The 16,077-nt window shown below is 47.3% G+C and overlaps 1 protein-coding gene and 1 long non-coding RNA gene across 2 annotated transcripts; both read right to left on the bottom strand.

Moving 5' to 3' along the window:
• Positions 1-812: 812 nt before the first annotated feature.
• Positions 813-4,011, bottom strand: LOC134049583 (uncharacterized). The gene is made up of 3 exons (XR_009933623.1): positions 3,879-4,011; positions 2,949-3,093; positions 813-1,204 (listed from the first exon to the last, which is right to left on the bottom strand). It is a non-coding gene; the product is annotated as an uncharacterized LOC134049583 (long non-coding RNA).
• Positions 4,012-5,695: 1,684 nt separating this feature from the next.
• Positions 5,696-8,620, bottom strand: EGR1 (early growth response 1). The gene is made up of 2 exons (XM_062502049.1): positions 8,336-8,620; positions 5,696-8,028 (listed from the first exon to the last, which is right to left on the bottom strand). The coding sequence occupies exons 1-2, from the start codon at positions 8,568-8,570 to the stop codon at positions 6,731-6,733; spliced, it is 1,533 nt and encodes a 510-aa protein (XP_062358033.1). The 5' UTR covers positions 8,571-8,620; the 3' UTR covers positions 5,696-6,730.
• Positions 8,621-16,077: the final 7,457 nt, after the last annotated feature.

Here is a 16,077-nt window from a genome sequence, read left to right as displayed (position 1 = left end):
CAAAACGAGGCAGTGAGGGTGGAGGGTAGAAGCTTTGAAGCTTTTCTAAGAGTAACAGTGGCTACCAGTGTGGCAGAATGGGGAAATTAATTCCAAATTCTTGGAGAAAACTGTAACACTCACAGTTGTAAAGTTAAATACAGTAAAGTTAAATAGTGTTGGGAAAAACAAACAAAAAAGCCCCAACAAAACAAAACAAAAACAACAACAACAAAAGAAAAAAAACCACACCCAAAACCACCCACCAAACCCAAAATAAAACCCAAACCACTTTTTGGAAATATTCTTGCTTTATGCCACAATTGATTGCTTTTATTGAAAAAACACTAGGCAGAACACTCCTACTGTATGAGAAACACTGACAATTAGCCAAATGCACAGAAAACCCAACACAACTGAAATAGTAGCATTAACACAAAAAACCCATTCAGAATGAACTGCTCAAATATATGCCAAGCCTTCCTGAAAGGAGCGTCACCATCAGCCTGGTTTGGTTTCCTCCCCTTGAAATTGTAAAACAACTGACCTTCCACACTTCATGGAAAAGCATTTATCTAATGCTACAAAGAAAGCCTTTTCTTACACCATATTTTAGCCCTGAACTTGCAAAAAACCCCCACCAAAATAACAGTTCACCACATATAGCTATTGAGTCATTCCTGTCTTTGAGCAAAAGCAAAGATAAAGCTGTGGAGACAAGAAAAAGAAAAGTGACTTCATGCTGCTCCTCTGGAAATTACAGAATCACAGGCAGGTTTTTTATTAGCTTAGGAAGATGCACACCCAATTCAGTAGACAGTGAATGTCAGGGAGGACAGGAGATAAATGCTTTACTTTCAGAGACAAAAATTTAAATAAATATTGACATTAAACCATGAGTTTACAGATTGACTTGATCAGAAGTCCTTATTAGGAAAAAAGCCCCGGGGTGTCCTCTCGAGGCACGTAAGAAGAACTCCTCCTTGGCTGGGACACAGCCTGGGTCAGCACTGCTCCCCCACAGCTCAGGCCACCCGTGGCCTGCAGCCCTTGCACATCTTCGCAACGTCCCCACAGACCCCAGAGGATTCCAGGGCCAAGTTTCACCCCGGCCACTCTCCTGCAGTTCAACATGCATTTCCCGTCAGCCCAGCCTGTGCACAGCAGCCACACGTTGCTCAGTAGTGCTCAGTCTTGCCTCCAGAGCTCTGAGTATCGGATCAACCTGCAAAATAACCAGGGAAAGGTATTTGGTTACACACAGAATTTGACAACACAAAGAGCACGCGTGGACGTCCTGAGCTGGCAGGGTCCCACAGGGGCCATCCAGTCCAACCCCTGGCCCTGCACAGACACCCCGACAATCCCACCCTGGGCAGCCCCGGCAGCGCTGTCCAAACGCTCCTGGAGCTCTGCGGGGCCTTGCCCATTCCCTGGGGAGCCTGGGCAGTGCCCAGCACACTCTGGGGGAAGAGCCTTTCCCTGATATCCAACATAAGCCCCTCTAGACACAGCTCCAGCCGTCCCCTGGGTCCTGTCCCTGTCTCCCCCAGGGAGCAGAGTCTGGAGCTGCCTGTCGGGAGGAGCTGCAGCCCCGGGGAGCTCTGACCCCAGCCTCCCCTGGGCTCAACAGGCCAAGTGCCCTCAGCCATTCCTGCTGTGGCCCCTCCAGAGCCCAGTCCTTCCCATGCAGATACATTCAGGAATGTTTTTCAGCCCAGCTGTGCTCAGGAGTGCCCAGGAACAGTGCGCTGCTCTGAGAGAAGGGTTGGTGACCCAGCTGGCACTTATCCACCCTGTCCCTAGGGTACCGCACACCCATCTCAGTTTAAAACATGCTGAGGAGTAATGCAAGTGTCAGACAAGAACCGAGGATTCCATTTTTAGGGCTGTTCTTACATCTCTACCATACATTAATACTCACTGCCACTAGATGTTTTTAGTCCCAAGGCAATCCTTGAGCTTCTGGACTCCAGCATGATTGGCAGAGGCATCAACTGTGCAATTCTCTTTTTTCAGCTGGGACCCCCCCCAAACACCCTCACCTGAAAGGTCCCCCAGCATCTCAGCGAGCAGCCATCGGTCGATGTGCTGGTACATGATCCCACACACGTCCATGACCTATAAGGTCTCACTTGCCAAACTGGCAATGGAACTGAGCCTTAACTGGCTCTTCTCTCAAAAGCGAGTCCCTTCTAGATGGGAGTGGAAGGAAGCCAGGAAAAAATACACAGCCACTCTCATGCTGGGGTCATGGCTGCTCAGGGCAGCCACTGTGAGACCCAGGGCAAGGAAATGGCCTCATGTGATCCCAGGGGAAATTTAGGCTGGATATTAGGAAGTCTCATCATGGAAAGGCTGTCCATGCCTGGCACAGCTGCCCAGAAAAGTGGTGGAGGTCCCATCCCCAGAGGGACGGTAAGCCATGCAGACATGGCTCTCGGGGACAGGGGACAGCGGTGGCCTCACCACTGGGCACCATGAACTCAGAGGACTCCTCCCACCTGAAGGTTGCTCAGGATGCCCAGAGCCAGTGGTCGTTTCTCTTGGATTTCCTGCCAGCAGGCGTTTTAAGCCTGCTTTGCTTCACAGGTGCTTTTCTGCCAAGGCCATTCCCATCACTTCTGATCCTAATTCAAGGTTTGGAAAGCTGAATTTGATGAGAACTGGTTCATATTTTGATCTATCTTAACTTGGAGTTTCCCTTGGTGGCAAAATCAGGGGGTAAATTCAATGTGACCTTGAAGGGCCATAAGATCCCAGCTAGCCAATCCCCAGTTCCCTCAGGATTGGTTTGTCAAACCTTTTCAGGGCTCATTTAGCAAACTTAAGGGTTTGGTGATGTCATGATAAAAACAACAAGAAACCTGTGAAAAAGAAACTGAACTACAGCCAGCTAAAAGCAGTCCCTGCTGATGACTCAATTAAACAACTCAGCCAAAAGGAGGGAGGACTGATTTGATACTCACCAACCCATCTGGCCAAGGTCAGAGTTGTCCGCCCACTGAGGACACAGAAACCAGCAGGAACCTTTCTCACACTCTCCAGCACAGGCTTCCTCCCACAGCATGCAGGGAACCACGGCCACTCAGGGAACACCAACTTAGTCCTGGGCTGGCAACAGGAGAGGCACAAGAGATATTGGGAACTCATTCTGACCTCAATGTCATTCAAACCCCGGAGAAAGCACTTTCCACTACTCCTGGAATTGTCTTCCCTGTCCCTTCCAGCTTTGGAAGGATTCTGTGGGAGCTGCAATTATTGGTGCAGTTCAGAAGCTGCAGATCCCTAAAGCATTCCCATGGGAACACCAATCTTCCCTCGAGTATTTAATTTCTTTATCCCATATATTTTCCTCAATTTTCCACAATCGAGAAAGAAAATCCAATTAATTCTGACATAAGGAGTGTTGATTATCCCAACACACTTCCAGATGAAAAAATTTTTCTGCCCCTCTAACAGATCCACTTGATACTGTCAGAAATCAGTATTAATTATTTAGATTCTGTATGAAGAATCATAAGGACACAACGCTTGGAATTCTCAAAAAACGGCTCAGATTGGCTACTTCAAAGATGTTCCCACTCAGGGAACTTACGGGTCCCAGATTTGAACACCACATTTGATACAAATCTAACAGGAATTTGACTTGGCTGCCAGTATTAGAGCTGCTTCAAGTATGCTCGAACTTATTTTTAGCTCCTAATTTCTAAGGGGAAAGAAAATCGAAGAATCGTTTTTCTCTAGTGCAGTTAAAGCACAATTAAAGCCACCTAGTCGAGGACCATCCACACTTCCTCATGTGAACAGTCGCTTACGGAAAGAGTCTGCAGAGCAAAAGCCTGGTTGGACAAGGTCACTGGCCTCTGCAAAGTTCCCCAAGTTAGCCCGCATCCTACCTATTTCAGAGGCGTGTATAAAGAGCGACTCAGTCCCTATTAAAGAGAACAAGCAGTAACCAGCAGCGAGGAAGCGATTGTGGTCGGCCTGTGCTCTAGCGGCCTTCGGGACCCCACGGAGACCCGCGGCGGAGCTGAGCTTCGCTGCCCGGAGCCGCTGACCAACGGCGGGTGCGGGCCCGCGCTCCCGGTGAGCGCCTCCCGAGGGGCCGGGACGGGAGAGGCGGGGGAAAGAGGAGGGAGAGCGCGCTGCAGCACCCCGGCAGCTGCGCTACGCAACCCCGGAAGGTCTGAGCAGGAAATCCTTTTTTGGGCCACGGAAGTGCCAAAAAAGGTGTGGGGGAAATGCCAAATATGGTCGGCGCGGCTCCGGACTTGGCGGAGGCGGTGTTTGTGTTCAGCCGGGACCGCCCCCGCCGGCTGAGCTGGAGCCTGGGGGGGGGGGGGGGGGGGGTCTTTCTACAGTCGCTAGTGGCCAGATCTGAACCGGCCTTTAAATCACAAATGGCCGAAGTTTAGTTCCGAGAAAACGGGTCTTCTGCGCGTGAGCGAAAAGCGGGAAGTCTTCGCCTCCTTCCCCGCAGCTGCACCTCTTTCAGGGGGAGGGTTTTCCCGGCCAGTGACAACCCCGGCTGTTTCCTTGGGAACAACCTCCTTGAAATCGACTCATCCTACTAATTGGACTAGAATCAAACTTTTTAAGAATCATAAATCTTGTCTTCAGGACAACAGGAAATGAAAGATCTTGCAGAAAAAGTATGGGCAATGCTTTCTCATAAAGCATTTTTTCCCCCTGAAATCTGATTTTGATTTACGGGATGAAGGCCATGAAAATAGTGGATGCAGAAGACCTTATGCATTTGTTTATGTCACACTAGCAAGGGTGCACTGGCCTTCATTCCTGTATAGCTAAGCACTACTGCCTGACTTGAGCCACTTTTCACGCAAAGCACCAAAGAAAACCTATCACCTTTTGCCTTTGTAGGCAATGAAATTACCATCACTGCTCATTTCAAAGTGCTCTGGAGAATCTGGGGCATCCTCACGCTCATCAGGCATTGCTTGAGAGCCTACTCAGTCAGTTTTTAGCACTATCAAAATTCCGGAAATCTAGACCAGGAGTTAACAGAGATGAGCTTGAAAAGACATCAACATCTACATCTTTCTGAGGAAAAGTGGAGAGGATGGTGTGCTGATCTTCTCTGGGATATCCAGTGGCAGGATATAACACATAGAAGTAGCTCAAAGCTTCATTAGGAGATGTTCAGATTTCACGTTAGGGAACGTTTCTTTACTGAGGGGGCAGTCAAATGGAAAAGGGTTCCTAAAGAGGTGTTCAGTGGCTCAAGCCCATCTGTATTGAAGAGACATTTGTACATTGCATTTGTACAATATATATATCCTTAATAACAGTTGGACTTGATGTTCATTGCAGGCACCAAGTCCTTTTCAACTAAGCTACTCTATTCTATACATCTGAATAGAGCAGTTATTTTGTTCTTTGGGAAACAGATGTAGGCAAAAATTTTATCGTTGCCTGTACATAATGTTATTTGCCTCCTTCTTTGAAGCACCACATTTGGAGACCCTTCATTGTCTTGTCTCCCATAAGGGGAATTCTGTGACTTTTGATGTGAGTTATATAATCAGGTAGTCTGAAGCCATGTACTAAACTTGCCAGTCAACCTGCCTTGAACAGAGGCCTGGAAAAGCCCAGCACATGTGGCTTTGAAGCAACTGAAGGAGTCAGGATTACTGTGATGCAGTCTTTCTAAGCACTAATTTTAAGGAAAGTGTAAGCCTGCACAATTTGATGTTTTATTTATTTTTTTCTGAAGGGTATTGTACACCAAATATCCCAATGGCAGGAAAGCGCATTCAATGTGTTTAGAAGCCAAACAGTCACTTTCATTTTAACAAACACAATTACAAAGTAAAAATAAACCACAAAATAATGAACTGCATGTTCATAACATACAAAAATTGCTGCCTACTCAGTAGGTAACTACAACATTCCAACTCCTGAATATATATAAATTTACATTTTCGTAACAAAAATAGACTTTGAAAGGTGGGGGGGAGAGAGGATGGGGGGGTTTTTGTTTGGGTTTTGGGTTTTTTTGGTATTTTGTTTTGTGGGGTTTGATGTTTATTTTTTTGCTTACATTCCATCCCCTGGCCCTTTCTCTTGTTCCTCTCCCCACCCATTCCCTGTTCATCCTTACATTCTTTGAGTAACATCCCTTCCGCTTTAAGGCAAGATGCAAAGCATCCACTCACACAAACGCATGACGTCAGCAAGGCTTCACAAAAAGGCACCAAGACTTTAAACTTTTAAAACAAAACTTCTGCCACATGTGAGTGTCTCACCAGGTGATATTTACATAGCATCACTCCAACATGCTCAAATACAGTAAGTGCTGTTCCGAAAGAAGGTTGAAACGCATTATAGCATTGTCACTGAAATAGAATTAACACTTAAAAATATGGGCCTGCAAACTCCAAATTATACAATCTGAATATGCAAAGATTCTTTTCCCACATCAATAGTACCTAAAGGAAAGCAAAACCATGGCACATGTACAATTTACATCAGCTAGATACTTAATCAAAAGTCCTTTCTTCCTAATAAAAGACTACTGTTTACAGGGAAAATTATATTGAACTTATATCCACAGTCCATGCAAATTAAGTCATTCAATAGAGGTGGAAAACTTAAGCAGCAGTTGATTCAGGCAGCTGAAGTTTAAACTAAATTGCCTTGCAACGTATGGTGTTGTGGGAGTAATTGGAGACTCCATGTCTGATAATACCAATGGAAAAGGTGAATTCTCCTGTTCCAGAAGGTAGTCTCAGCAGATCTCAATTGTCCTTGGAGAAAAGGCTGAGTTCATGTCTGAAAGTGCTGAGGTCACCTGTGAACTGAAATTGTTGGCAACTCCTGGAGATGAGAAGGAGGTAGCCACTTGCGTCTGAAAAGTGGCAGTGCCAGAGGGGTAAGTGGTTGTTATAGAGGGTGATGGGAATGTGGTGTGTGCAGGGGAGGGATAGGAAGAGGGAGCAGGAGAAGAATACGCTGTGCGCACCGGGGAGGGATAAGTGGTGGTGATGGAGGAAGGGTAGGATGTAGTCACAGAGGATGAATAGGCAGGAACTGGGGAAGCAGTTGAGGCTGGAGCTGTCTTTTCCACTTTCTTGTCCTTCTGCCTAAGGTGGATTTTAGTGTGCCTCTTCCTTTCATCACTTCTGGCAAACTTTCTGCCACAAATGTCACAAGCAAATGGCTTCTCTCCTGTGTGTGTGCGGATGTGCGTAGTCAAGTGGTCACTCCTGCTGAAGTTCCGCATGCAAATGCGGCACTGGAAAGGTTTCTGTCCCGTGTGGATGCGTATGTGCCGCGTGAGCTCATCAGATCGTGAAAACCTCCGGTCACAGGACTCCACTGGGCAGGCATAGGGACGCTCATGAGGAGGCGTCTTGCTCGGACGGTTTGGGTATTTCCTCATCCTGCTGGGCTTGATCAGCTGGGACTGATAATTAGTGTTGAGGGTCTTCAACTCTTGGGAGCCAGTCTGCGTAGCAAATGCCTTAATAGTGGATAGTGGTGTGAGGGAAGGCTGCTGTGCTCTGGTCTCAAGGGCTGGGAAGGGCTTCTGATCGGCTGGAACAAGACTGAGCTCACCCTGTTGCTGAGGGAACAAGTAATCCGGGATCATTGGCACCTGAAAATTGGTTTTAGCAGTCGGATAAGCTGGAGGTGGGTACTGGATGGGGGCTCCAGAGGGGTTGGGGAAGGACTGGGTCTGGGATTCAGGGAAAATGTCAGAGCTGGAATTGGGAAATGTTGGTGCAGCTGAATAAATTGGATTGTTCTCGCTGGCTTGGACAGAACAACTCAGTGGGGAGCTCTGCGAGGAGGATGCTGGTGATGATGAAGTAGGCGTAGAGGTGGGAGGTGCATTAGCCATGCCCACCAGCCCACTGACGAGGCTGAAGAGGGGCTCTGGCCATAGGGGGTTGCTGCTGTTGGGGGCCGGCTCTAAGGAGAAGCGCCCCGTGTAGGTTATCGGTGGCAGTCGCGTCGTTTGGTTGGGATAGGTGGTTTCTGGCAGGGTTTTCTCGTTGTTCAGGGAGATTTCGGGAAAAGTGTCTGCAAAGAGATGAATAGCGATTAATTCCAGCAGCCACTGCAGCTACTGCCGCTGCTTCGCGAGCCATCCTCCCTCTCACAGCGCAGACCCAGATTCTGGTTAATTACTAATTGAACGTAGCATATTGCAGCGTCGCTGGCTGGTGTCCAGCCGCAGCTAGTCTGGAGCCGCTGACGCACACAGGAGAATCCCCCCGCGCGGCCGCCGGGACAGAGGCGACGCTGCAGCGCGGAATTCCCGCAGGCGTTGCTGCCCCCGCTGCAGACCGGGACTCCCCGCCCGCCTGGGCGAGGTCAGCGCTCTTACCTGCCGCGAGATGCTCGAAGTGCTGCTCTCCGGGCTCCCCGGCGGCGCCGAAGCCCGCACTCTCGGGTGCCCCGGGCGGGGCAAGGAACTGCGGGCCCCCGCCGCTGAGCAGCATCATCTCCTCCAGCTTGGGATAGTGAGTGTCCATGGCGGGGGGCGAGTGTGGGAAGGCGCCAAAGGGTTCGGAGATCTGCAGCGGGGGCAGGAGCTGCATCTCTGCCTTGGCCGCGGCCATGAGGGCGCCGGGCTCCGACTCTAACGGGTGATGGCGCTGCCGCCGCGGGCCCGGCGGACGGCCCGGCAGCGACGAGGCGGCCGTCGCCTGCTCTGCGCCGCTGTCGCCCTGGCGCTGCCCGCTGGAAGCGCTCGGCTCCCCGCCCGCCCGGGGCTCCCCCCGCCTCTGCCCGCTGGAAGCACTCGGCTCCCCGCCCGCTCCGGCACCGCCTCTATATATCGGGTCTCACCGGCCGCAGCCCGCCCCAGTCCTGACGTACATGGCCATATATGGAAAGCAGGAAGCCCTTATATGGATGCGGGCCGGAGGACCCCTCTTGGCGTCAGAGCCTGGCACCGGGGAAAGCCGGACCGGGGGTCCCCGCCCGCCCCAGGCTGAGGGTCCTACGCCCGGTGCAGGTCTGACCCCCGCCATGGGCAGCGCCGCCGCAGCGCTGCCGCCGCATCGCCGGTCCCGGGAGGTGGGGTCCCCGGCCCCTGTCGGCCCCGGCCAGCCCGCCGGAAGCGCCAGCCGCACTTTCCATATTAGGAAACAACCTTATAAGTCCCGATTCCGGCGGAGGCTTCCCGTTCCTTATATGGCGATTCCGGTCCCGGGTTGGGGGGGCGCAGAGCGAGCCTGCAGCCGGGCACGCGCCCGCCCCCAGGCAACAGGAGCGCGCGGAAGCCCCGGGCCGCGGGAGAGTGAGGCTGCTGCCCGAGCGGGTGGCGCAGGAACGTCGGAGAACTGCCGGCGGACCCCGGGGTCGCCGCCGTTTTCGCGGGCAGAGCTCGCCCCCACCCCGTTTGCTCAGCTCGCACTACTCGCCTCCCCTCCGTCTCCGCGGAGGAGTCAAGAGCCGGCGGCAGCCTCGATGTGGAGTTTTCTGGGTGGTGGCAGCGCGCCCAAGGCAGGAGCTGTCCGCTCCCGGAAAAGGGGGAATCTCCGGGATTCCAGCGGCCTGCCGGGATCGCCCTGCTCCGCCCGCTCTCGACGAGAGCGGCGGAGGTCTGCCCGTAGTGCCAGAGCGGGACAGACCCCGGCTCCGTGTGCCTCTTTCACGTAGCGGAGAACGGGACACTGACAGAGAGCCCCAGGTACTACATGGCCGCAGCCATCACTGACTTCAGCGCGATGGAAAGTGACAGCGCTCGGGACTCTGCTCTCGCGGACCTAGGACTGTCCCCTGACACGGCTACAGCTCTTTCCTGCCCTCCCCGTAAAGCGCTGGCTGCGCCCTGCACCGGTTCCGCATGGAACTCTCGGCTCGACACAAGGCGCACGCTGAGCAGCCGCAGAAGAACCCGTCTCCCCGGACCGGGGCAGCCTTCCGCGCTATAAATCGCCGCTCTCCGCGGCCGCCGCCCCGCCCCGCCCGGGAAGCGCCGCTCCCGGCGCGCGGGGCTCCCCTGGCGCCGGGCCAGAGGCTCCGGCGACGCAGTGCGTCCGCAGTGCGCGTGCGCGGCCGTGCAGGTCGGGGCTTCCCCGCAGTGTGCCGGGCTCCGGGGCCGGGGCGGGGCTGGCGCCTGCAGCTCGGTGCTTGGGCGGGCGCGGTGCCGGTGACAGGGCCTGAAGCTCAGCGGCGCACGCTCGCCCTATCGTCAGGTGCAGCGCCGGACTGAAGGCGGGGCCGGCTCGCCGCCGTCCGCGGCTCCGTGTTCTGCCGCGGCCGGCGCTCCCTCTTGTCGCACAGACGGAGCGTAACCGCAGGCGATGTCGCCACTCCTCTGGTCTAGGCTTGCCCGCTCGCTCAGGGCACCGCCCGCCTCCGGGAACGGCCCGCAACGCCACTCGAGGTCGGTTGCAGAGCTGGCTCTTCCTCGCGGAAATCCTGGCGGCGAGCCGGACCGGACCAGGCCACACAGCGCTTTATGCCAGGCGGCCTTTTGCCGTGCGAAGGCAGCTGCATAAACCACTAGGCTCTACCGCCTTTGTGATTCATATTCAAGTTGTGAACAACGGCAGGCCTCTGCCCGCTTTTATAGAATATTTAGACTTTTGCCATGTGTATGGCTATTAACTGAGTTGCTATATTTAGGATCGTGCCTTGCCAGTAACACTGTGCAAATGCCTCCCACACGGATCCCACACGGATGCATTTCCACCTTAAAATCAGTGATGGGCAGTAGCAACACAATGCCTCCAGGAAAAATGTAGTAGCTAGCTTCTGCTTATCTGCAGCTGGTATTACTTAATGACAGGTACTACACATCTGTTCTTTGGTACTTACTCTTTATGGAGAGAAATCATACTAGTTTTCAGTGCACCAGGTCAAACCTCTGTTTTGAAAATGTGATTTGGAATTTTTCCTTCTTTAACAGATACCTGTTGCAGATTTTGTGACGTCCCCTACATCATGATTTCAACTAGTCTTATTTTCCATCAGTAGGTCACAGTTCAGGGCTCTGTTAGAAACAGATGAGTAGCAGAACTTGACTGTTTCCACTAACACTGTTTGGCTTCTGAACATCTTACTGACATTGCATCTTCCTTGTCCTCCTTTTCAAGATCAGAAAGAGGTGCCTGATTCCTAGAGAATTTCATTCATACACTCTGTATGTTAGGCCCAATATTCCTTTACAGATATTGAAGCACATTATTCAGACAAATTTGGTTTTGTTTTTTTTTTTGTAAGAATCTGAAATCACATATGGAAAAATCTATTCCTATTTTTCTTTTTAACTACCTTCATTTTTATCGATGTAATTCTAATTTGATTTCTATAGAAGAAAAAGAGACTTGCTTTAAGACTTGCAGACAAAGCAGTATAATTAGCTAGCACTGCATATAACTTATAGTAATAAACACTATTATGCCATGCTACACCATTCTGGTGAGGCTTGGAAACTACCATCAGGGAACTACTGGAGAGGCCATGGATGACTAACAACCTGTGTACTGAGCTAGGCAATTGCCAGTTGTGATGAGTTTTCCAAACTTCTGTTCCGTGTTCCATTTTCTTTTTCTGAGTACAACACTAGGTATGTAGGAATTACATTAAAGGTGTTATATTTTTTACTATTGAGAACCAATATCTGTTTAGTTCATCTAGCCAGATATTTGGGTTTTTTTCCTAGGTAGTATGATTTGAATTTCCAAGGAATTTGCTACTACAGACCAGTATTTGAAATGTCTTTCAAAACTGGCAGTACTTTAATAAGTTTCTAACACTTCCTTCCCTTAATGTTCCTAGTGAAAGCACAGAAATATAAGACACTGCCACTGGATCAGTCACAATTTTACTTGAAAAATTTAACAGTTTTAGCTCTGATTGTCTGGTGAATAAACGTGTGCAGTACAGTGCGTCTCCTTGAAAGTCCATCATTATCAAATGTATTTGTTGCCTCTCAGCACATTTCAGTGAGAGGAATTCTATTCCCAGGACACAGAGTGTCCTTGAAATGCTATGGGGTCAGGGAATGAGAAGAGAGAATGGCTCCAAAGTTAAAAATTACCTGAGACAAATCCTTGGTTTTGTTTTACTTGCTTTATTAGCAGAGGCTGGTACAAACTATTTTATATTCAGCCTCAGCATAACTTTCAGTATTTAATTTTTTCACTGGTTTCTTTTTTTTTATTCTAACCAATCTGTTGTGCCAATAAAAGAATCACTGTGCCTTTATGAAATACGTTTCCACATGATTACAGCTTTATCTCTCAGTTTCTTTCTGTTTATTGCTGCTTTCATTGTGAGTTTACTTCCAGGTCTTTCCAAATTGTACTTTAAATTATGCAAGTCATTTGCGTTTGTTGTACACAATTTTCTAGGTAAGGAGACTGTATTTTTTGTCTGTAACTGTTCCTCAAATGTTCATGTGTCTTAAAACTTTTTATTTGAAAATACAGAACATGGGGGGGGGGGCAAAGAAATTCTCCTTAGGAAGGAAGCTATAGGGAAACTAAGCTTGCAATTGCTGTGAGTGTCAGTGCTGCTGCTGGCTCAGTATCCATGGATACTTGATTTCCCATCCTGCTGCAGGAATTAATTGAAGATCCCAACCCACTTGCTCAGGGAATCACTGTGATATTAACTCATCCTGCTGTAAGGCTCACATTATTATCTTAGATACTCTCTTCATCACAACAAAAAGGTTCAATTAACTTTCACCAACTTAAGGAGAAAAAAAAAAAAAAAAAAGGCCACCTAAATCTTTACTGCCTCAAAACCAGGGCAGAGAACATCTTGGAGATCTACATCTTTCAAACAGAACATGCCCGAAACGTCAATAGAAGAGGGAACAGTCAGGAATGCTCTATGCAAATCTCATGTCCAACATCATATAATTACCTCTATTTTTCATCTATGCCACTAGCTGTATTATGTTGGGGGGAAAAATTTACTGTCCATGCTTCAGTATCAGAACATAACTCTGTCTTCCACAGAACGTTCTTAAGATATAATGTGCAAAGCTCCAAAGAGAATAAGCCAAAAAGGACTTTTGCTAGGAAATTTTTTTTCCAGACTTCTCTTTCAAGCCTTTTCATTAATTACAAACATAAGTATGTCACGTTTCCTCAAGGTCTGCTTCTAGATCAAACCTCTCTGATTATCTATCTACCTACCTTTGAACTTTCTTTCCTCTTATTTCCTGTTGAATTCCCTAGTTACTAAAACCATTCTCTTTATTTTTTCCTGATCTCCAAGTCATCTTTTCTGCTCTGTGATCTCTTCTGTTTGGATCTTTTTGATACTTCCTCTTTGGCACCTGGTCCTTTTGTAACCATGACAACTACATCGTGATATCAACAAAGGATCTCACTATTATCTGAGGAACCAGATATTATTAAATGCCAGGGATGCTGCTTGAACTGATGGTTAGTGTCCTGTATGCAGGGGACAAGTTTTGTTTGGAGTTTTCTGCATTTTATATGTGAGCCAAGAAAGGCCAATTTCTTATGTTAACTGGTGTCCTTCACACAATTGTCTTCCATCTTTTTTTCCATGATTGAGACACAGAACCTTCCACAAATGTGGACCACTAAAGTAATGGTATCACAGGAAAGATGGCAAGGACATTATCATAGACTGAGCATAAAATCTTTGGATTAGATCAAAGAAGTTATGCTGTGTTGCTCTGTTATATCCCCAATGCTGACAGTTTATAAGAAACTGGTCACAAACTGTTAATTCCAGGTGCTGCAAAAATTGCATATACTTGTTACAGAATAGCTTAGGATGTGTGGACAACTAAACACTTCTTTTTTCTCTGAATGGTAAATGCAGGCAGGGGAAAAGTGAAAATAATATTTTGAACTGACTTGGTGGTAATTCAAGACATGTTAGATAAATAGTTAGGAGGATGAAGAAATTCCACAGACCAGAGAAGATTACTGAAGTACAAGGACTCCAGTATTCTTAAAGGAAATAATTTCCCATTTTAGCTGGACTTACAAATTACATTTTGTGTTGTATTGTTAATCATCCCCAAGACTGAGAACTCTATCTGTGGTTAATCACAATAACAATTCTATGAAATGCTGCAGAGTACAAATATGCAGCAATGCATCCATAGAGCACTATGCTGGATGCACGCTGCACCTGGCCCACAGCTCAGACCAGGTAATGTTGCTACTAGAAGTTTTGCATTTTCCAGGTAAGTAGAGATGGGAGGCAAGAGCAGTAGTTGCTGGGTTTTTTGGATTTTTTTTCTTTGTAATTTACTATAGTATTTTCAGTTACTGTGTACACTATGAAACAAATAAAATTGAATTGGAATCTAATAAACCCATTGATTTTAGACATCACAACAACGAATCCCACAAGCTAGCAATTACAGTGTTACAGACTTGTGTACTGGAGACAGACATTTGGCCCTTGCAATGAAAACAGGTCAATTCACTTTTTCTTATTCTCATACTAAGGAAGCCAAATGAATTGATTTTTATTAAATACAAGAATTTGACAACAAACACCTCCTCTTGTACTTCTTACATAAGAGGAAATACAATATGTCTATATTGAGCAAACTCTGTTAATGTTCCCATTTTCACTACCTTTTATTTTTAGATATTCAACTTCAGTGGTACATGAAGGTTTTTTTTTTGCATTATATTCAATAAACATTAAAACCTGTTACAAAAAAAAAAGTCCCAGTCACATTAACTACCTAATCTCCTGCCCCGCCTCTTCAGTAAGTCATTATTCCTGAATATATATATATATATTTTACCTTTTATTTTGCAAGGTTGATCTGTGACAAAAAATTCTAACTAAAGCACAGGTCTTGCTTCAAAGAAAATTTGAAGGCAAAATTTACTTCAGAGTATTGAAAGATAAACCAATGCTTAAGTATCTAGTAAGCTAAAATACACAATCTTCCAATAGGAAAAGTCTCATAGTAGTTACAATAGGGGTAGACTTACAAGGTTTTCTTCATCTTGACTGTAAAAGCTGAGGAAAGAAGTGTGATTGTAATAACACGATCACTAGAGGCAAGCTTCCACTTTGTGACTAAAATAGCCCAAATCTGGACTGTATCATTATCTTGATTTTGGATTTGCTTAAACAGTTCTATTATCGAATTCCAAGATTTTTTATTGGAAGCTGAGCAAGAACTTGAAAATCAGCATGACTGAAAACTCATTGCTACTTCCTCATTAATATGCCAGAACGACTGTCTGACATTTCTATGGAACGTCTGTGCTCTTGGGACTGATGATTCAGTGCAGAGCTGTTTGGAATTTATACAAAAATTCAGCCCTCCTCCCTTCTCAAATGGCTTCATTTTACCAATCTGTCAAGTAAAACTAAAAATAATGGATTTGTGTGCAATTACAAGGGGAAGGTTGGAAATTTCACTGCACAGTCTATTAGGTAACTCATGAGGAAGCAGAAGCTGCTTTTTCAAAAGCAGTGTGAAACATATCTCCCATGTTTATTTCTTTCTCCCCCTGTGGTTAGAAGAAACTATGCTAAAATTTTAAGGTTCATAGTAATACTCCAGCTGAAGCAGAATGAAATTAAGATTTCTGTGAGGTCAATTTAATGACGTGTTCTTTGCTTTTCTGAGTTTCATGAAAGATAAGGAAAAAACTGTTTAGGGCTAGCAACTCACAAATTCAGTGGTAATTTCCGCTGCAGACTGCTAGCCCAGGAGGAGAAAAGGCTCAGCTTCAAGGATTGCCCATGATTCTAATAAACAGGCAAACTCAAAGTCCAAACCCAGTGCAGCTCATTAACTGTTCCTGTAATCATTCTACGTACATCAACTGCTGTTGGAGAAAGTGGGGATATGAAGTGTCACAGACATATACAAAGACCTAACAAAATAACCACATCATTTTTACACATGCACAGAAATATAGTCCAACACTTCGCAATTACTATATAAACAGTCCAGCTTTCAACTGCTGAGTTTGGGAATGCCAATCTGAGCTGGCTGAAACATAAGAAAATCTGCTTCCTTCACGAGGACATCCACAGAGGTAGAAGGATGGCAGTAGGGGCTGTACTAGAAGATCTTTAAGGGTCTTTCCAACTCAGCCAATCTATGATTCTTTGATTCATCGCATTGGCAAAAAACTGACA

The sequence above is a fragment of the Cinclus cinclus genome, chromosome 14 (genome assembly GCF_963662255.1).
Source record: "Cinclus cinclus chromosome 14, bCinCin1.1, whole genome shotgun sequence".
In the NCBI taxonomy this organism is placed as follows: Eukaryota; Metazoa; Chordata; class Aves; order Passeriformes; family Cinclidae; genus Cinclus; species Cinclus cinclus.
Note: the sequence above shows the minus strand (reverse complement) of the source record. Positions and strands in the feature narration are given on the sequence as shown.

What these genes read in the sequence shown, in the direction of transcription:
- EGR1 (XM_062502049.1), bottom strand. Translation starts at nt 8,570, where the DNA reads ATGGCCGCGGCCAAGGCAGAGATGCAGCTCCTGCCCCCGCTGCAGATC. An exon ending in CTTCGAGCATCTCGCGGCAG is followed by an intron (nt 8,029 to 8,335) that starts GTAAGAGCGCTG and finishes ATCTCTTTGCAG; the next exon opens with ACACTTTTCCCGAAATCTCC.